The sequence below is a fragment of the Tachysurus vachellii genome, chromosome 9 (assembly GCF_030014155.1).
Source record: "Tachysurus vachellii isolate PV-2020 chromosome 9, HZAU_Pvac_v1, whole genome shotgun sequence".
NCBI classification, from domain to species: Eukaryota; Metazoa; Chordata; class Actinopteri; order Siluriformes; family Bagridae; genus Tachysurus; species Tachysurus vachellii.
In genome coordinates this window covers 6,560,420-6,581,828 of record NC_083468.1, presented here as the reverse complement: position 1 = coordinate 6,581,828, position 21,409 = coordinate 6,560,420, and the positions used below count along the sequence as shown (strand labels likewise).

The window sequence follows — 21,409 nt, the reverse complement described above, 5'->3', positions numbered from 1 at the left end:
TTAAATTATTTTTCAAAGCCTCTTGACAGCGTTTTTTTGTCTGTATCTAAGACCTTTGCACAGTACAATACAAATTATAAAAATGATATAAAGAAAAGGTTTTATCTTAAACACTGAACCATTATTTAATACATATTCATGAGGAAAAGGCTACTTGGATTATATAATGTGTAATAACATGTGAAGTGATGCATAACAACGTTACAAAGTAAAAATGTGCGTTTAAAATTGAACGTCGCTAATGATATTTTGTTCTTTTCAGTTTTTACACTGTTGCTATGGAAACGCTTGGACATTGCTGAAATGAGAACACAAAGCCATCTTAATTCATTGAAAGGTTTTAATAGAAACTGGACCTTCCTGTCTGACTGTCCATGTCTTTCATTTTACATCAGACACTTTAATAAAAATCATCTTGGTTTTTCTTGAAACAAAATCTCCTTTAGAAAAAAACCCTGTTCATGTGTCCTACAAACATCAAAGTGCACTCTAGGTGTTCACATTAATGTTCACACATGCAAAGCAAAGATTCAATCAGAAATATTTTTAATATATATATATTTAGATATATATATATATATAGTTTTTTATTTATTTATTTTTTTTTATAAAATATTGAAAACATAATTTACACGTAATAAATGTACACTCATCAATATGAGGTTCCCAGGAGAAACTGAAAGATAAATCAGTTATCAGATTTTACGAGGCATAAATCAAAACTGAGCATGGAAACATATGAGAAAAAAAATTGAAAACAAATAAAAAATAAAAATAAAAATCATGAAAATCTAGCAATGTACAAAAGTGTAGAAATCAAATGTCAGGTATAACTTATTTATAACTAAAAAAAAATCAACCAAAATTCTTTTTATTTCACTGAAAAATGGCTGATGTGTCTGAGAGAGAAGGAAAGAGAGAAATAGAGAGAGACAGAGAGAGATCCTAAATAAATAATCCAAATTTGTACACATAAGACTGTGGCAAATTTTACAGCTGGACTACAGTTTAATGATTAATTCGTGTGCACAGGTTCAGCGAACTGTAGATCACTTGTAGCTTAAAAGTTCAAACTAAATGAAAACATTAAAAACACCTCCACCGTCAAACAAACCAAAGAATTAAGACAGCCGATGGTGCGTATAATCGTCACGCAGAGATTCACGTGAGTCCGTGAGTGTAGCTGGTGAGGAGAAGATGACCTGATGTTGGCGTTTAGTGAGAACGAAGAAGGCTGACCAGGATAACGAGTGGCAATGGAGAAGGACTTACAAAAGTCACAGGCTCTATCATAAGTCTATGCTTTTTATTTTATCTATGACGAGAAATTTAGAAATAGTCCAGTTTAGTCACGTTAAAAAAAAAAGTTGTATCTCTGAACTGTATCTCTGAATGTTTTTAAAGGAAAGCTCCACCCTGAAACACACTTAATACAGTAGGGTTATATGGGTTGGTGATTTTGGTGCTAGTCTGCAAGACGCTGCAGTGTTTTTGTTAGTCCTGTGAAGACAAGAGCTGCGTCCCAAATGCACTCTAGCAGCTCGTGTATGAACTTTAGAAGGGTAGCATTGCCTCAAATGTTTCAATAGCAAATTATGTTAAAGGTTAAACATAAAGTGACACCGCTAACTTTATTAAAGCCTTTATTAATACCACACATTACATTACATCTGCATGACCAAGATTAGGATGTTGGAGTCAGAAAGGTTGTTTAAGGGCCCAACAATGGCAGCTTGTCAATGGGGTCAAACTTTCTAATCAACGACCCACAGTCAGGGTTAGGATCTTGATCACAGGAGTGTCGTCGGGGATGTTGAATTTTTTTCTCATCCCGTACTACTATTTACACACTATTTACACTACAAAACGGCGGAGAATATTGTGCATAAGTATACATTTTGAGACGTGGCCGAAATGCCATTTACGAGGAAGAAAAATGATTCTAAAATAAAGCACTGATTAAACGTTTAGGTTTGCTGTTATCTACTAAAAACATAAGAGTATGTTATTAGAGACCTTTTTCCAGAGATGTTCAAAATCATAATAACGAGAAGTCCAATGTAGGAGTAGAAAAGACGATGGTGCAACGGAGTTGTGCAGAGGTACGAGATGATGAGTGTGATCTGCCTGAGCTGGACACACTAAAGGATTCAAACATTGCTCTATTAATCTGCACAAGCAGGGATGAAGTTAGGGCTAAATCTCGCCAAACTAATCTGCAGGTAATCGAACGGCATTGTGAGTAACGTAGGAAACCAACTGACTGAATGTTGTTATAAAACACATCTTGGATGCCAGATTAATGATCAAGTGCTTCAGGGTGGGTTTTTCCTAAACAGCTCTCTCCAGGTGTGTGTGTACAGTATGTGTGTTTTAATTAAGTATAGAATATAAAACATAACGCCACCCTCTGGCCGACGCATTAATAAATAAAATAAATAGTTCAGGCCATCGAGGGTGAATTGAGTCCTGAGAAATGAGACAATGTTTTCCAGTTAGACCAGATTAAAGGGAGAGTTGGGGATGCGTCGGTTCAGTATGTCATATTAAAGCTTGTATATACAGAAGTACCTAATGACAGCTAAGGAGCAACTGTTCTGGATCAAACCTAATTTAATTACTGTAACGCTTTAAACTGCTCTAATGCTAACAAAAAAGCCTCATGAAGAGTGACTAATCTCCTTACAGTGCAGGGGATGAGGAAACCTACAAGTGCATTAACCCAGACATGGATCTGTTTGTTCTTGGTTTTAAAAACAGCCAACAGTCGTGTCACCTGATACGCCTAAACCGAGAGGTAAATAGAAAAATAGATTATGTGTGGAAGGCGCTGCTGAACAAGCGCAGGCGCTGTTGTGTCTCTGTTGCATACAGACATACAGCGTCTCAATCGGGCGACGAAGCCGAAGTTTACACACAGTGCAACGCCAAAGCGTTGGAAAGGGGAAAACGAGATGAGCATCACAGTTCTAGGAGCATTCGCTCTAATTGGTCCTGTGTTTTACAGTAACTCTGTTACTGTAGTAATTCTGTACAGTAGTGATGGCGATGCTTTAAGAAGGAACACATCTCCAGGATCGAGTCCTGCAGAACACCACGTGCGGGGCCGGAGACCGAGATGCCATGACTGATTATTTATTCTACAATCACGTTTAGTCATTAAAAAGTACAGTACTCTTGGGGGAAGACACTGTAAGAAGCATAACACGAGTACTGACTCTGTGCAAAGAATTATGTCTTGGATAACACAGAAACCAGCAGTGTGAGAACAGGAACTGCAGTACATGATGTCATGATGTGTTTGCGTCGATATGACCGTCACGCCATTAAAGGAAGGGTTCAGCAAAAGTGGAGCCGATCAGCAGAGAGATATTTAGTGTAGCTAGTGTTGGAATGGACTTAAATCGCAACCAAATCTTTTTCACCCAAGACTGTTTCCATAAACAAGGGTCTAACTGAATCTGCTAGTGGGTGAAAATTGGCAAAATGACCAAATAGAAAAACAAAAAACAAACAAAAAAAAAACAAGATCCAGTTCTTCATTTAACTTATCCAGGCCGTATGTAAAATATAGAAGACTTGGGTACATAACTGTTACAGGAAAATCCTCAACAAACAAGGGGCATGATATGTGGTTGATGATTACATTAATTCTAATCTGATTACAGATTATTCTCCTATGACGGCACATCCCGGAAATGCTCGTCTAAATACCACCGCGATTTGTCGACGATTGGAATTTTTTTATTTATTCTGTGCATATATCTAGTTGCATTTAATGCTATGGAACGTACATGAAACAGTGTTGTTCCCTCACCCAAATATCTCAGCTTTTCATTTCTGTAAGCTCTGAAGGTCCTGAAGAATACTCCTACTGACACCTGAGAGTCAAGACTCATTCTTAAATATTAAATAAATGTCTTCTTAAAGAAAATTACAGCCAATTAGTTGTTACAAGATCATAACATGTTACTGTTACGAGCTACTCTTATAGAACATTTAACACCACTGTCCACAACCAGAGCTGTGGTTTCAGGTCATACAAGTGACAGGTCATACTCAGGTCAAACTTACAGACATCTGTAAAATAAAAACAAACCAAAAAAAAAAAAACAATATGAGGGCACACAATCTGAGGGAACCACAATCTTCCAGCTTGACATTTTGACAAGCAAAGAGCTCCTAAAGCTGAACCTGTCAAATATGTAAAGCAGGAAGCTGAAAGTTACGCGCATCAGACTGGACTTTGTAAGCATCGACTATGCCTTCTAAAGGACGAATTCCTTTATGTTTACACGTGGCCTAATGACGTGTGCGGAGAGCATCTAAAGAAGGCCGTGCGTTTAGGGAAACGATTTTGGGTGAAATATGGAAGTGAAGTCCATCACTTGATATTTACATTAGTGACTGAATTGGGTTTCGTTGAACCGTTCGTTTAAGATCGTTTACAATGTTTAAGCAGAGGATCACATAATGTCAGGTGTTACCCCGATGTGTTTCAAACAATATCTGTAAATGGCAATATCTTGATCTACTTGACTGTACCGTGTACCTGTAAATCAGTATGTATATGTCTCTAGATATATATATATATATATATATATATATATATATATATATATATATATATAAAACCTGTGGGTCGGACCAAGAGAATCGTATCTCAGTTCAAATCTACAGTACCGTGTTTTCCCTTGGCACGCTCTACAGTGCTGCATGCTGGGAAGTGTAGTCTCAGCGCAGGACCACAGTCCCTCTCTTTTTGGCTGAAGAGCTGCATGTACAGTAATAGGCCTCTCTGAATGCAAGCTGTACGATCTGAATATCTCTCAGTTCAACTGGCTCAGGTTTGGTGTCCGTGTGTCCGTTAAGACTCGTCCATTAGAAAAATAAAGCAACGGTTGGGAAAATAGCCGTGAAGGGAATGTATTCATCACTCTCCCAGACAAGGCATTGGGACTTACTTGGCATGAGTTCTAAAAAATAAAAACGCCTGTATCTTTTCCTCTTCCAGTGAAAGATCTCAAGTCCCAAAGCCACTCAAAGGTGTATTAGTTTTTCGTGGTCTCTCTCTTTCTGCTCTCTCCGTCATTTTCCTCTCTTATTTTTCTGTCTTAGTGTTCGGTCTTGTGTGGAGAGAGTGGTGAGGTGAAGAGCAGTGTAATCATCACACTGTGTGTGTGTGTGTGTGTGTGTGTGTGAGAGAGAGAGCAGCTAGGGTACGGGAGTCATCCATAAGCTCCCTGTTCTAACTGTTGCTCGTGGTTTTAGCTTCCTCTCCTCACAGAGAGCGTGTCAAGAGTTCACTTCCTGTCTGGTGTGGAGGAAAGGAGCTTGCTGAACTTGCGGAGTTGCTCGCTAGCTGAGTGTGACTCCTCCTGAAGACGCTGGTTGTTCTCCCTCAGGTGAGCCATCTCAGCCAGCAAAGCCACCTTATCCTGCTTCTCCTGAGCGAGAGAGAGAGGGCGAGAGAGAGAGAGAGAGAGAATTAATACCGTGATTCTAAGATCAAGACAGTGTGATATTTGCGTGTTAGTATTGTGAATGCCCACCTTCTCTAGATCATTATTCAGCTGCTTCAACATCACCTCCAGGTGGTACAGTCGGCCTGACAGGTCTCCAGGAGCCTCATCACTACAGACAGACAGACAGACAGACAAAACTCAATGCATGCAAAAGATTCTAATTTCCATGTTCCAAACATTCCGAAGGTCTTGCAGTGCCTCATTACCTGCTGAAGGTGGGTGTAGTGCGAGGGGTCTGTGGTGTGTGAAAGGGAACTGGACTTATTACAGGTCTCAGCTCAGCTCCTCCAACATGCGGCTCAGACAGCGAGAAGAGAGAAACTGCTCTTTGCACTGTGAAAACAAACAAGCTTAAAACAAGGAAAATTCATCTCATGCTCTAGCATCCTAAAAGATGATGGCGTAAACTGCTGCTATGCTGCCAGTGGATCAGATTTTAGCTGGATTAGTGTCTCCTGAGTACAAATTATGACTTCTCCATGTGTCTAAACAGACCAGGTGAACGTGTAGAGTAAGACAGTTTCTCTTGGGAATAATTCGTACCCTTGTTTTTTTTGTTACATTGGTTCCACTATGATTCAAACAATAGCGAGTTTAAAAAGGATGCCACAGAAACTCAGATGAGGTCTGAGTGTTTTTCTGCTGGACAAATCTCACCTTCATAGGCCTTTGCAGCATTGACGAGACTCGACCACTCAAGACCGCTTGCTGTGTCAGGAAGGGGCATGAGGCCAGGGTCCAGTCTGCGCAGGGGGGGCACTTTATCCCTTACCTCCGTCAGTGACAGCTCTGATGCAGACAATGGCACTGAATAAGCACACACATGTGAGTCAGAATCAAGCTATATAAAGTGAACAATATTCCCCAAATAGAAGTCACTGATGAAAACAATGAGGTGAAAGTGAGGTAATAGATGATTCAGTGTGCTATGAATAATTCCCTTTTGATTCAGTGTGACGTGAATGATTCCCTTTTGATTCAGTGTGACGTGAATGATTCCCTTTTGATTCAGTGTGACGTGAATGATTCCCTTTTGATTCAGTGTGACGTGAATGATTCCCTTTTGATTCAGTGTGACGTGAATGATTCCCTTTTGATTCAGTGTGACGTGAATGATTCCCTTTTGATTCAGAGTGCTATAAACTATTTCCATTGATTCAGTATGTTGTAAATCGTTATCTTTTGTTTCAGTACATGAACAGTTCCCTTTTAATTCACAATGGTGTGACCCTGTCAGTGTGATGTAAACAATTCTATTTTGATTCAGTGTAATGTAAACAATTCCCCTGTGATTCAGTGTAATGTAAACAATTCCCCTGTGATTCAGTGTAATGTAAACAATTCCCCTGTAATTCAGTGTGATGTGTGATGTAAACAATTCCATGATTCACATTTCTGTAAAAAAAATAAATCAAATTTTGACTCAGTGTGATGTAAATCACATTTTGATGTATTTATTTTGATATAAACAATTTCCTTGTGAATCAACGTGAATCATCCATTTTATTAGTGTGATTTGACTTTCGATTCAGTGTGAATCAGACTAACTGATATTCATTATGGTGCAACAGAACAAACTTGTACGTCACTCAGCGTGAGCAAATCTCAGACTGATTAGGTTTAGCACCTTCATCATATGTTAACTCTCTCCTGCCCTACAAGCCCAAGTTATTTGAACTTATGCAACAAAATTCATCTTTTCATAACAAGAAAGATTTTTAATGGTATACTAATCTACAGTATAAATAAAAACTATCCAAAAAAAAAAAAAAAAAAACACCTGAAATTGTAGAGCATGTAAGATATGCACCTTTCTTATTGGGCAAGATGGCACCATGGTTGGTGCTGCTGCCGTGGCGACGAGTGGGGAGTGTGCTGGTGAAGAGCAGGTCGTTGGATGGTGCCTGTCCATCAAAAAGTGGTGTGTTGGCAAAGCTTGAGTCTCTCCGCCCACTGCATAAACTCTCGTCTGAGAAGGTTCGCTGAAGGGTCTTTCGAGGAGACTAAACACACACACACACACACACACACACACACACAAAGTGATCTAATAAATGTGTTTTTTCTTTCTTTGTAGAAGTTGAAGAGTAAAGTGTTTTTGCATTCATCATTGTGTTTGTATTGTGATGTCTTGAGTGTCATAAGCTTGTATGAGCTGCTATGTGTTTATACAGACATGTATATCTACTGTGTCTATGTAGAATTCTGTGTTAAGTGTGCTTGCAGGTGTGTGTGTGTGTGTGTGTAAGAGTGCCACTGAGCATGTTTACACTGCAGGAAACCTTTCAGAGACACATTTCTGATCTCCTATTGCACAGTAGCTTCATCTTTGCAGACCAGGAACTAACTGGAGGTGAATGGAGCTGATTGCTAAAATGTATACTTCAGAAGCCAATGCTCTTATATGGCATTTTAAAAAAGACTGCACTCAGCTAATAAACAATTAATAAGGATATGCTTGAGGTGAAACCATTATCGTTGTGTGTGTGTGTGTGTGCACATGTGCTTACAGATTCTTGTGGTGTGTCGGCTGGATTGTCCATGATGATGAGTTTCTTCAGGTCGTCCTCAATGGTGCTCTTTTGTACAGGGCGGCGAGGAGAACGCAGGTCCCTCAGAGAGGCTCTCAGACGCGGCTGTCCAAACACGTTCTTACTGTTTATGTCCACTTGCCTGTACACACATGCACACACATATTTATACACAACCAACAGAAGGCAGGAAATGAATTCTCACATCATAGGAAAAAAACTAAGCTTCCATCGCATTTTATACCCACACAACAAATCAACAACTGCCCATTGCAACACTAGACAGTTAAGACGTCACACACAGACACACAAACACACGCACACACACATACTTGCTGTTGCTGTCTATGTTGCTGGAGGTTGAGGACATAGTGGCTGGGCTGCTTTCTTCTTGCTGCCATGCACCCTGCTTGTTTTTAGCATATAAGGATTTGGGGGCGGAGGTGGACAGCTGGGTTGAGCCTGACGTGGGCGTGACTGTGGAAGCTCGGAAAGGCCTGGGCTTGTCAGGCACAGCTGGGGTCTTAAATCCTTGAGGTGTGTAGCAGGCTCTACACACACACATGCGCACAGACACACACACACAGTCAGCCCTTGCAAACATTTTGCAGCTTTTTACTTCTTTCTTTACATAAAAATGGCTCTTCTCGCTCACCTGGGTTTGAAGTTGTCTGTGCTGGCTGAGCCAGGTGGAGGGAAGGTACGCGTGCGGTAACTCTTGCTTTGATTGGCTGATGCAGTTATGACAGGTGATGGCTCTCGCTGGAGCCCCTCCCCCACTCTGGCTGCGGGGGCAGAGAGCTCGTGCAGGCCGCTGTATGTGGCTGAAGAGTGAAGACTTTTATGTGGCGTCCCTGCGTGACTCCGGCTCACTTTGCCTGATTTGCTGCTGGAGGTGGGAGCGTACAGAGTGGAGGCATCAATGCCACTGTCGCTGGAGCCTCCTTTCCCCATGGGGTCGGCGTCACAGGGATCACATGGGTCACAGGGGTCACTGAGGGTACCAGAGGTGCTGGCACCCATGGTGTCAAACCAGCGCTCGTCACTGTGGCTGCTGGAGGCGTTACTGGACAGAGTGTTACTGCTGGAGTGGCTGGAGTACAGCGTCTCACCCTGAGAGAGACAGAAAGACAGAGAGAGAGAGAGAGAGAGAGAGAGAGAGAGAGAGAGAGAAAGAGAGAGAGAGGATTATCATTTGATAGTTCATAATACATTGTTAATATCCTTCCAGTTCTCTGACAGACATAACTGCAGAAGTAGCAGAAGGCAAAGAGTCATACATTATTATACAGCATGAAGATTTGAAACAGCATATGGTTTCTATGGTAACAGGAAAGGCCTCTCACCTTAGAGTGTCGGTTTGGCGAGTCCTTCCCCTGCAAATCCTGGCGACCTTGTCGTCTCTGTGCTCCGCTTCCGGATGTACACCGTGATGAAGCTGCGACATGCCACATGGGCTCTGTGACACACAAACAAACACACACACACACACACACACACACACACGAAGATTAATTAGCACAGATCACTACATGTTAGAGTTCCACTGGAACAGACGATCTGAATCATTTATACCAACCCACACACATTATTTTACCACAAATAAGCACTATTAAATATATTATTATAAGCAAATTAAATATGACTTTGTCAGCATCATTCGATTCCCTGGATATAATTCATATGTCCTGTGTAAAACAGTTTTAGCTTACTCAAACAGACTGATGAAAAAAAACTGTAGACAAAAGTGGAGAAAGAAAGGGAAAGAAAAAAAAAACGTAATGGTATGGACAAGTTTTTTTGTTTTTTTGTAAGAAATTTGATTAATTGCTTTGATTGTGGAGAAGTATGTCATCTTTTATTAACAGCAATGGCATAAATAACTTACTAACAACTAACAAACTCTTAAAACGGATTTTAGATCTTTCGCAAAATGCGTTGTGCTAATGAAAGCAAACTGAACTACCAGACAGCTGCACCATTTTACCACCAGAGGGCAGAACAATCCAACAACAATCAAACTGAAAAACCTGAGGTCGATATGTGCGTGTGTGTGTGTGTGTGTGTGTGTGTGTGTATGTGTACCTGTCTTGCTGCGCTCCATAGTGCTCTCCTGGCTGGTGAAGCCGGATGAGGAATCTCCACTGGATCCATCAAGGGTCAGATGAGCATCATACGGCTGGAGAGAGCGCTGGGCCGAGCTGAACCTGCGCACGTACGCACAATGGCATTAGTGTTCAAGTTACATTTTATGTGTAGCAGATGCGTTTATCCAATGCAGTTACATGGGAGGCAGAAAATAATCCAACCGTACAGCTGATATAAGAACTGATAATATGTCTGGAAAAAACAAATCTTCTATAATGCACAGACCACAACTAGTGCCAACACATTAGTGTTAAAGGAAAAAAAAAAAAGAAATGTTTGGACACATTCTACATGCTACATACATACACACACACACACACGCAATGTTTAGGTGTGAAGTTTGGGTCAAATTCCCTCCACATGTTTGTTCCCTTTGGTACGAAGCCAGAAGGAAACAACAGCCTGACACACACATCAGGCATCTTCATGCTTATGATCTTATCCAAATCTAGTAAAGATGCACACCGAGGCCACACGAATTTGAGGTCTACACGAATGAGCGTCTTGTTTTGTCCCAATGTGAGTATGTGATGCTTTTATTCAGTACACACTCGGTAAATCCAGATGTTTGGAAATGAAACTTCAGTGTGTGGGCATGGTTTTATATTTGTGTGAGCAGTGTCAGGAGTGCTAGGTGGAAAGCATTTAGTTAGAAGGGGAGAGAGAAAAAAGAAAGCTCAATGCAAATCAGTGAATAACTAGATAATATGTGGGAAAGTAAATAATGGAAGTGTGTACAAATACAACACAACACGATCTAAAAAAAACCTTAATAAACAGTGACACATTCACATAATAAAAACTAAAAAAAACACACAAACTAACTAACAAAGGGTGTAATTCATAAACCGAGTCACGCACTGACGTAGAACGTGTTACTCCGGTTCAGCAGGGCAATTCATAATAGGTGCTCTCTCTCTCTCTCTCACACACACACAAACACACACACTGTTTTGAATCAATCAGTTGAGAGCAGATATGTCTGTACATGCCTTGACCTCCCTAAACACCCCCACACACCAACACATGTGTACGTGATAGTGTTACAAGTCTGAAGGATTAATCAGCTGTGTGTGTGTGTGTGTGTGTGTGCCCTGGCTTGCTCTACACACTCCTCACACCCACACACCTCACTACCGGTTTGGCTTCGGTTTCACAGTAACCTTTTCGAACAGAAAACCGTTTTCTGTATCAAACAGGGTCATGTATTACTCACAATGAGTCACGTCTGTATTATTGTAGTTTAATAATAGACCTCAACACCAGTTCTATCATATTCACTTACTATTTGGGTGATTTTATGTTTGGGCTTCCATGTGTGTCCCAGGTACAAATATGTATTTTAAGATAAAAGCCAACGGCTAGAATAATCTTTTTGTAAACAACATTTTCAGATAAATAATAAGTATTAATAAAACCTAGTAAATCGACTTAAAACCAAATTTGCGCCTGTCCTACTAAAACTCCACTTTACCTTCAAACGTATTTAAAATACTTCAAAATAAATGTGTGAACTCATTTAACACCTCATCTTTAAAATATCCGTTCCAAAAAGGCATCTATTATAGTTCAGGGAAAAAAAAAATACATTTTGCCTCCAAACCTTCAAGCTTGTTGAAGTCACCATTTGGAAGTTGCATCATCCTGAATATCATTACAAGAAAATCTATTGGTTTTTCCTTCATCGTTTATCATGCAGGGATTCTGACTGATTATTTAGGCTTTTAATTAAAAAAACAAACAAACAAACAAAAAAAAACACTGTAAGTAAATTGTTTGGTGCTAATGTTCTCATGCCGTTAGCATGAACGCAAGAGTATTTGCGAATTCTAAGAACGCTAAGAAAAAACCCAACAACATATTTATGAGCAAAATGCCACCAAAACGAGTTAACACAATTAATGGATGGGTAAAAGCACAATTTCTAGGTTGGACAATATTATGATTTATTAAAAGATACAAGAGCTAAATGGTACTTTCAATCATGTAGTCAGTTTTTTTTTTTTTATATTTTCATTAAAGGAACTTACCTGTCTGGAGAGGGTTTGTAACGGACGAACGGGCCGCTCAGGGATGCAGGGCCGAGGCCTGATCCCGGGCTGGAGAAACTGGCAGAGGGGTTGCGGTAGGGCAAACTTCTATCTGCCCCCACTGGAGACACGCTGTATTGGTTCTCAGGGTAACTGACAGGTCTGACGGAGGACAGACAGACTTAGTGGTTAGACACATAATGTAGATTTCCATGCAAGTGTTTTGTTCCCATCATCTGCTTTTATGTCGTCGAGCAACAAGATGATGGATAGACAAGAAAACACACTCCCAGTTTAATCATTTATTCCAAGATAATAAAAAAAACCTTTATTATATTATTAACAAACTCTACATGTATATTTTAGGATTTTATATTACTGCATGTCTGTATGTCGGTAAAGAATGCAACATATTACACAACTGCTCTGTTTCCATACAAGAAACATATTTAAGACTATTTATATTTTCATTAAGCAAAGTGTTTTGCGAATGCCAAATACTTTGTTTAGTGCTCTTTGTATTACATACAGAAGAATCGGTAGCTATCGACCAGGTAATAGTTTTTCTAATATTAACCTGTTTAGTTTCAGTGAGCCTGTGCCCGTGAGAGTCTGACACGAGTGAAGCCCGGTGTAGTCTTGTGCTGTTGGAGCTCATACACCTGTAGCTCATGATGCTCTGTGCATGCTGAGATTCTTTTCTGCTCATCACGTTTGTAAAAAGTTACTAAATCCTTAGGCAGATTAAACCAATCTGTTTTTTTTCCTCTGGTCTCTTATCAAAAAGGTGTTTCCAGCCACAGAGCTGTTGCTCACTCAACATTATTTGCACCGTTGTGTGTAAACTCTAGAGACTGATGTGGGTGAGAATCCCAGAGGATTCTCTAGTTTCTGAAATACTTAAACCAATCCAGCTGGCACCGACATCTATGCCAGCTGGAAGTCCCAGCGATCACACTTTTTCTTCATCCCGACATTTGATGTAAACTTTAACAAAACTCCTGAGCTGTATCTGCATGATTTATTTGTATTATGTTGCTGCCAGAGCGACTGAGAGATAAATGTATGTATATACCAAAAAAAGAGAGAAAACTTATACCAACAAAATGGTTCACCTTTTAGCAGGAACGTGTTGTGGCTCTCTGTATGGAACAGGCACCAGTCCCTTGTGTGTGCGGCCGGGACCCGATGGAGGCCCTACAGGAGTCCAGCGCTGTGCTGAGGGGGCTGTAGGGGGACTTTCCCAACGCCACGCCGGACCTCGCTGGCTGGAACGGTAACTCGCTGCCATCGGCTCTGCATCGCCTTTCTGCTCATGGGTCTTCATCTCGTATTCCTCTGTGCAGCCCCTATACACGCAAAACACGTGCAAATTAACACACTCACCAACAAAAGCAGAGACAACTAAAAAAACCTACGGAGGTTTTAGAGCACTTAAAAGTTTCACACGTTATCACCATACAGACAAATAATTACATGTCGTGTGTTGAAGTTCCCTAAAGGAATAAACCTGCCAAAAAGTAAAATATATGCACCGTTTTTTCTTTTTTCATACTGCTAATTTGAACCGATCAGCCTGAACACGTCTGTTATATAACGTCTGATGTTTATGTTTTGAACTGGATTCAGTTACAATGGTAATTCAGCTAAAAACTAAATGCTTCCTTCACAATCACATTTTGCAGTAAAAAAGAAAACTAACTCAGTAACATAATTTTGTATTATGACTGAAATTGTTAACAATACAGTTTGTAACTCTGGGCGTTTTCCCACTTGGCCCGAGTCCCCGAGTCCGCACCCAGGACAGATTCTGGGCTTGTCTGGGGGGAGGGGCTTATAATCACAGCTTTCCTTTAAAAACAGAAAAAAATTCCATTTGAACTGTGAAACAACTGCAGAATCCCATACACCAATTTTGTGTATATAGATTTACAAAACGTTCACTAGTTCACTTAATTCCCAGTCGTGAAAACACTCAAGAGGTTCTGGATGCTTGTGGTTTCATGTAGAAATCCGTACAAACGAGAAGTAGTTCTTGCAAAAACAAGATTTTTCACAGATTTTTCACAGAAGTGAGCTTCGGTCTAATGACTGTCTGTGTTCCATCTCTTCTGCTGATACTGATAACTCTTTCACGTGTCAGCTGATCAAACTACAAATGGGCTCAATTCTATTTTTGCCTGAACTTTTGCTTTAAAATCACCAGGCAAAGCCAGACATCTTCCTCAGCTCTATCAAGATGGTTCCAGATGACTCCCTGGCACAGTGTTGGAGCACTAGGCTGTAATTTGGGAATGATGTATGAACAGAAATAGTGTGGCGTAATCCCTCTTGAACAGCACACTTAGTTGCCTAAACACCGAGTCCATCAACAGCCTCTCTTAAGGTTGGGATGAGCTGCATTCGTTTTCAGTCTGCTTTACCGTAGAGCTTATTGTGATGACAAGAAGTAATGTAAGATCTCTCTAGATCTCTCTCTCGACACCTGCACCATCAGCACTATACTCTCAGGGGTCAGTTAAGGTTTGTCTGCTGTTTGCAGTTTAGCTTCCGCAGGAAATCCAACACGATGATCCCCCTCAAGAAATTCCATGGACTTCCCTCCATTAATAAACATGTTTATTCCTGTCCGCTGATCTGAATAGCGTCAATTGGTGTGTGTGAAGTTCCCTGTACATCAAGCATGGCAATAAAAGGGCTACAAATTCATGTCTGACCCTGAAATTCAACCCTTTCACTCACATACACACTCACAGGTGTATACACACACACACACACATAACCAGACACACACCTTTTTCTTCTTTGAAACATTTCTCTACAGAGATGTTTATTTTACAATAATGGAAGAAGTCTCCAGTGTCAGCACTTTGTAACAGTCAGGAGTATCAGGGTTGTCTGACATTTCTTCTGAACTTCAAGAGAAAGATAAACAGACTGGAAGGAATGCTCTGCTATAACAGTTTAAGTGATACAAATTTATAATAAAATTATAAAATAATAAATGTTTGGAAAACAGTTGTGGTTCTAAAGGGAACAAAACTCTTCAAGATCAAAATAACAAACAAAGTGAGTTTTACTGTAGGTAAATAAATTAAAGCTAAGTTAAAGGTGGGGTGCACGTTGTTTGAGAAATGCTTCAGAAAACTGAGTCGGGCCGACAAACAAAACTAACGTGTAGCCAATGAGCAGAAAGGGGCGTGTCTTGTCAATGTGCGGCGGAGAGAGTGTTCAGTGCGCATGTCTGACATTAGCATGCGATAGTATGCGATCGAAACATTGACATGGCGGATAAAAACGAAAAGCGAAAAAAAGGCTTACGATAAGGCAAGAAGCAGGACCCGTGTTAATATAGGATCAGCTTTCCAGCGCTGGAGAGAACTGAACGTCTTCCGCGTGATAAACCTTTCACGGTACAACACACAGTACTATAAAATCACATTTGTATTACCATAGTATTACTCATTGAGGTCATCTATTGATAAAAATACCCCCTCGGCCAGCTGCCCCAGCAGGTTCCGCCATAATAGTTGCCTGGTTTGCGTATGTATGTGTGGGGCGGAGCTATCAAAACAGGGGTGACACCCATTTGGGTTAGGGGCGTGTTCGTTTAGGTGATTTCAAATGTCAACATTGGCTTTCAAACATCGTGCACCCCACCTTTAAGAATAAAATGATATAATATAATACTATTTTGCTTGTGTGTGTTTTTTTTTCTAAAGAAAGAGACAATTTGTAACTCACATTTTGTCCCTCTGTGGCACAGAAAACTTATGAGCTCATTAATATTTCAATCCATTCAGAACCAAATGCTTTTCAACACTTGCTTTAGTCACATGGCATCCTTCCACCAATTACAGAGCCAGAAACACGTCCAGATCTCATCAGCCTTCATTTTCTATCATCTTCTCCTTCACTATTCACTAAAGGACATGAGAAAGAGAAGAGATGCAGAAGGAAAGCATAGAGGAAGAGAATGAGAAGAGAAACTCTTCAGACATTGCTCTGGACTCTGCGCATGAACACACGCACCCTTTACAAGCAGATTTGACAGACGCCATGAATCCTTGTTTGTCACAGACTGTGAAACACAGGCTCCAAGATTCTGGTCCAACAAATAACTCAAATACAATGTTGTGAGTTCCTTGTGTATAGTATTTATATGGGCATTTCTCACTGGGATTATTCCCATTCTAAACCCTACTTTTAACCCTAGACAGAGGAATGTTTCACACTTACCCAGTGTTATGAAACCCTGCTGTTTTGGTGTTAACTCTAAAGTGTGAAGTAAGGCGGTGTTAGAATGTTAAGGCTCGATGCTTAGCAACAGACAGGCAATCAGAAATTGAAGGATTTACGTGAAATTGGAGCATTTACGTTTTCCTGCCTATGTGAAAGCACGAGATAAGCCGTTATTTAAACCAGTTGTGTGCCGTATTTACCCAGTCGTGGCTGTTGACTGTAGAACGTTAAGCCAGGGTTTAGGAATGAACAATGTGAAACCTCAGGTTATGAATAGCCAGGATTGATTGTTAACCCCAGTTGAAGTATGAGCAGTATGTGAGTGGATGGTAAGCGCACGTCTGTCATCCAGTCCAGTCCATTTCCTTATTATGTTGCACTTAATAAACTGGAGGGTAAAAGATTTACTGTCAACGGAATTTACTTACTTTGTAGAGCTGAGCTTCAGTAAAGTGACTTCAGTACTCACATGAACCCTGTTTGGTAGCATGTAGACTAACTAATCACATCATACGCTTTGGTTTCTATCGGCTCACAGGACCGATGTCTTGTGGACTTACAAAGCTAGCGTGAAGCGAAAGTAACCGCTAGCAGAAAAATGTGACTTTTACTTCCTGGGTCCTTTTGCTTTCGGTAAATTAGCTTTGTCTCCAAGCAAATCACGTTTTTTTTGTTCTGCTTTAGTAGCAGGGGTTAAAAATCAAAACCATAGATGTTAATACAGTACTTAAGCTGTATGAGTCCAGTCTCCAGATGTTTTCTGTACTGACTTGGATTTGGCTCAGATTTACGCCATGTTTACTTTGTCTCGTCTCTGTCTCAGTAAATACGGTTTCAGTCTTGAGAGTTTACGTAAATAATGTGTGCGTTTTCTTTTTCAAAATATAACCCAAATCACTGATGCAATGGATAAATGAAGCCTAGTAAAGACTTGTTCTCAAAGCTTCCATACTGACTCGAGTCTCTTGAGTCATTTGGACTCATCTTGGACTTGGACCCGATTAAGAATCAGTCTTCATCAGAGAGAATGGACGGCAAAAGCTAAGAATACAAACACACAGTTCAACCCATGCGAACCTCCATCCGTAACGTGATTTAAAGACCTTTTAGGTTTTCACAATCAAACCCAATAACTGTGTCCCAAATGACGTAACACACGCTATGCCCCCTACAGCCTAGTGTGTCAATTATTAAAGGAGACTATCTTCTCAAATGAAACACAGTATTTTTACCCCCTGGAAGTAAAGAACGTTACTCAGCTGATGGCAAATTATGCCAAACGTACATAATGTGATGCGGCTAGCTTTAGCAGAACACGGTAAATTTTTAACGTCAAAAAATATCTTGAATTTGTTCTCACCGAGTGTTAGTGCCTGGTAGCCCCGCCCCATCCAAATCTGCAAGAGTCGAGTGCCCGAACTGTTGAATTGTCGAGTTGAATAAAGTGCTGCTGCTTATTCATTTACACCCTTATCCAGAGTGACTTACATTTTATTTCATTTTATTTTCACCTGAGCAATTGAGGGTTAATTGTCTTGCACAGGGGCCCTGCAGTGGTAGCTTGGTGGACCTGGGACTTGAACTCATGACCTTCTGATCAGTAGTCCAACACCTTAACCACTAGCCTACCACATCTCTCATGCTGTGTTACAGTGCAGTGTAACACACGTGAAGGTGAATGTCCTCCACTCTCTTCCGTATACATGACCTCACAGAAGCTCATGATTGGCTAGGGTTGCCGTGACTGACAGGAGAGAGAGTATGCCATCGTTCTAACACAGATCTAGCACAGACGCATCTACCAGTTTTGTTCTTTATGACTCCTGGCCACAGATGGCTGTGGTGTTGTCGAGATTCAATCTCGTGATCTCCTTATGAACTCTTTTGTGTTGCGCTACTCAAGAGCTCGGGTTAAACCAAACTGAACTGCGAGCTTCCTCAACGAACTAAATAATCAACTACAAAACCTACATCTAGCTAGTTACCTTGTGTGCTGCTACCACACACACACATAAACAAAAAAGCTGGATAAAATGTATGTTTATGTGTATCTAATTGTACCTGATAAAAAGCTATTAGTTTGTTATTTACAGATTTCCATCAAAAATCTGTGAAGAAATGCAGCTTTATAAAGTGCAACATAAAGCAGATGGCTGTTTTCTTTTGTCCTTAAATTAGCAGAGTAATTGTGATGGTCACTTAGCCAGCATCCCCACCATCTGCCTTGTTTTTTTTTTTGTTTTTTTTAGGGAACATGGTACAGGAACAAAAAAACCTGGTGTGGTATCGTTACTCATCACAAAGTTTCATAACAGAGCCAGATTAGATTTCAAACCCATTTGTGTTGAGAAAGAAATCACTGAGCACTCGCATCACAGCTACAACATAAACACCACAGTTGATCCAGGAACAAAAAGAAATAAAAAAAGAGCATGCTTGCAACACAGAAAAACACACACAAAATTAAACCCATACCTTCTTACTAGATATTTACAAAGCAACAAATTCCTCCTCCACTGAGTGCTTATCTATTCATCCATCCATCCATATCTCTGTGATCACTCTGGCTCTTTAATCTTCTTTTGTTTCTGGTTTGCTTCACTATTTTTGTCCCTCTCGTGCTGTCTGGATGTGTAAACTAACCTCTCCGTGTACAGCAGGCTCTGTCGGACCTCTGAGGCACTGCCATCTCGCTCGTCATCTAACCAGCCGGAGCGCAGGCAAGCGCCGACACCCGAACACAAACACGCACGCAGCTTCTCTTCTTTTCTCTCCCTCGAGCTACGGTAGGAAAATACACTGGAAGATGGAGAGACCGTTTTGATGGGAGGGATGTGAAAGAGGAGGGGGGTGGGATCTCTTTAACACCCACCTACTTCTGTTTCGCGCCGAGGAGGTGTCCGGACACGTTTAATATCTGCAGGCTCACCGGCGCTTCCTCATCTAGATCCCGTGCGGGGTTAAAGACGGCAAAACAACGCTCTCGAACGCACGTGCTCCCTCGTTCTGCATTATTAACCGCTGTGCTATTCTGACCGTCGCTCGCTCTCTCCCTGAGCAATCCGTTTCCCTGGCACTCCTCTGAGAGAAAGAGCGTATGAGACGAGAGAGGGAGAAAGAGAGAAAAAACAGAGAAGGGGAAGGGAGGAAGAAGGGTGGGGAAGGGGGGGTGTACTGGGAGAACCAGACAAATAAATGTGCATGTCAATGAATGAAATGAAACTAAATGGATTCTGCACAGACCATATCCGCAAATAGACGGGCTGAAGGGAGAGATGTCGGTGAGAGACGCCAAGGTGTGAAAGAGAAAGAGAAAAGAGAGGAGTGAGAGAAAGAGGAGCAGGAACAACGCTTGTCAGCAACTGATGATCCACAGGAGATGGAGAGAGAGAGAGAGAGAGAGCCAGGAAACAAAACAAAAAAAAAAAAAGGTGATGTAACTGTACAACATGGAAATCTTTTCCGCCCGACAACCTAGAAAAGCTCTACACCTCTAAAGCTACATTTGCTTCTGTCTAGAAATAAATGCATGGAATAAACACTCCGGTCCAACAAGCCGATCTTAAGCATCTATAATTAGGCTTAATAAACCTACAACCTTTTTATAATCCTTTAATAGGACAATAATACAACAATTATACATGGGGTTGTGAGCAAGACAAAAGTGGAGTGACTTAAACCACCGTAAGTTCAAATAATATTACATTCTGAAGTGTTTTATTCCTCTAATACCACAGCGATGTCAATGGCAATGGATTTATTTCGTTAGCACACCACAGCTTATCTTTTATTTGATCGATTTATGGTTATGTTTAATGCAAGGAACCGTCCATAAACCGGCTGTTTACTGTTTCTCTGGTGAACGTATAGTAACAAGACGAAAAAAATAAATAAATACAGCGTTGTGACCTTTTTGTGTCTGAAAACATAACGATAGGAGTTTTATAGCTGACTGTTACAAAGTGCTGACGTTGGGAGAAGAAAGGCAAAAAATTTGAAATAGACATCTTTCCAGAAATGTTCAGAAAATTCCGTATTCCTGATAGAAACAATACCAAGCTTTTAAAATCTGCTACCATGGACTGTCCATCACACAACTTCCTGTGTAAGATGTTATTCAGCCAGAACTATTGTCAGCGCTTTTATTCTTGCAATCGAAAAACTGAACTCCACAATATTCTGAGAAGCTTGCAGTTTTTCAGAATTACTGCAGACTCGGGCCAAGACGTGTCACGTTCACGTGTGTTGACTTAAGTACAGTCACCACAGAAAGTAATAACATACATGGTTTTAATCGCAGGAGCTTTATAGAGTAAGTCTGTGCTTGAAATCTCACCAATTTAAGTCATTTTCTACAAATAAAGCACAGATCAAACATTTCTGCTTGCAACAATCTGCGATCTCTGCTTTCTGACCAATCAGAGTGGAGAATTCTGCCTTTATGTTTATTATTACACATGATCATATCTGACATACTAATATATAACTTCTTGCCTTTCCCGCATTTTTCCCGGACAAAAGACGAGCGGATTCGGCAGCTCCAAGCTGACGTCACCGAGCGATAGTGAGTAAGAAGCCGAGTACAGAAAGTCTCGTTTTTGAATAGAAATTGTGAACATAGCAATATCCTAACAAAATAGTAGGAACGAGTCATTTAAGAGGAGATAATCATTCATAAATCTTTAGTTTTGGAGTTCAGCGCCACTTTAACAGTGGAGACAGGAAGAGGCAGCTTTTTTCTTTTCTTTTTTTTTTCTTTTCCAAAGGAGTTCATTTGTGTAATTAAACTGCCACAAAAGCTCCATATGGCTTCTGAGTGCAGTGTCGAGGCTGTTGCTGAGTAATTAGGGGCTTGAGGAGCCCCTTTAGCAGAGAGCAGCAGTGATTACATGCCTTAAGTGCTGCTACACACACCACAGCACATCCGCACTCT

At 40.7% G+C, this 21,409-nt stretch overlaps 1 protein-coding gene across 1 annotated transcript in view; it reads right to left on the bottom strand.

Moving 5' to 3' along the window:
* Nucleotides 1-326: 326 nt before the first annotated feature.
* The window catches only part of sipa1l3 (signal-induced proliferation-associated 1 like 3), a 91,776-nt gene continuing 70,693 nt past the window's right edge, over nt 327-21,409 (bottom strand). The window contains exons 11-22 of the mRNA XM_060877485.1: nt 13,350-13,583; nt 12,235-12,396; nt 10,142-10,263; nt 9,403-9,515; nt 8,712-9,169; nt 8,389-8,607; nt 8,036-8,198; nt 7,336-7,528; nt 6,183-6,332; nt 5,732-5,858; nt 5,553-5,634; nt 327-5,447 (exon numbers count right to left, since the gene is read on the bottom strand). Of these exons, the coding sequence (XP_060733468.1) occupies nt 5,304-5,447; nt 5,553-5,634; nt 5,732-5,858; nt 6,183-6,332; nt 7,336-7,528; nt 8,036-8,198; nt 8,389-8,607; nt 8,712-9,169; nt 9,403-9,515; nt 10,142-10,263; nt 12,235-12,396; nt 13,350-13,583 (2,167 nt within the window). The 3' untranslated portion in view covers nt 327-5,303. The remainder of the gene's footprint in view (nt 5,448-5,552; nt 5,635-5,731; nt 5,859-6,182; nt 6,333-7,335; nt 7,529-8,035; nt 8,199-8,388; nt 8,608-8,711; nt 9,170-9,402; nt 9,516-10,141; nt 10,264-12,234; nt 12,397-13,349; nt 13,584-21,409) is intronic.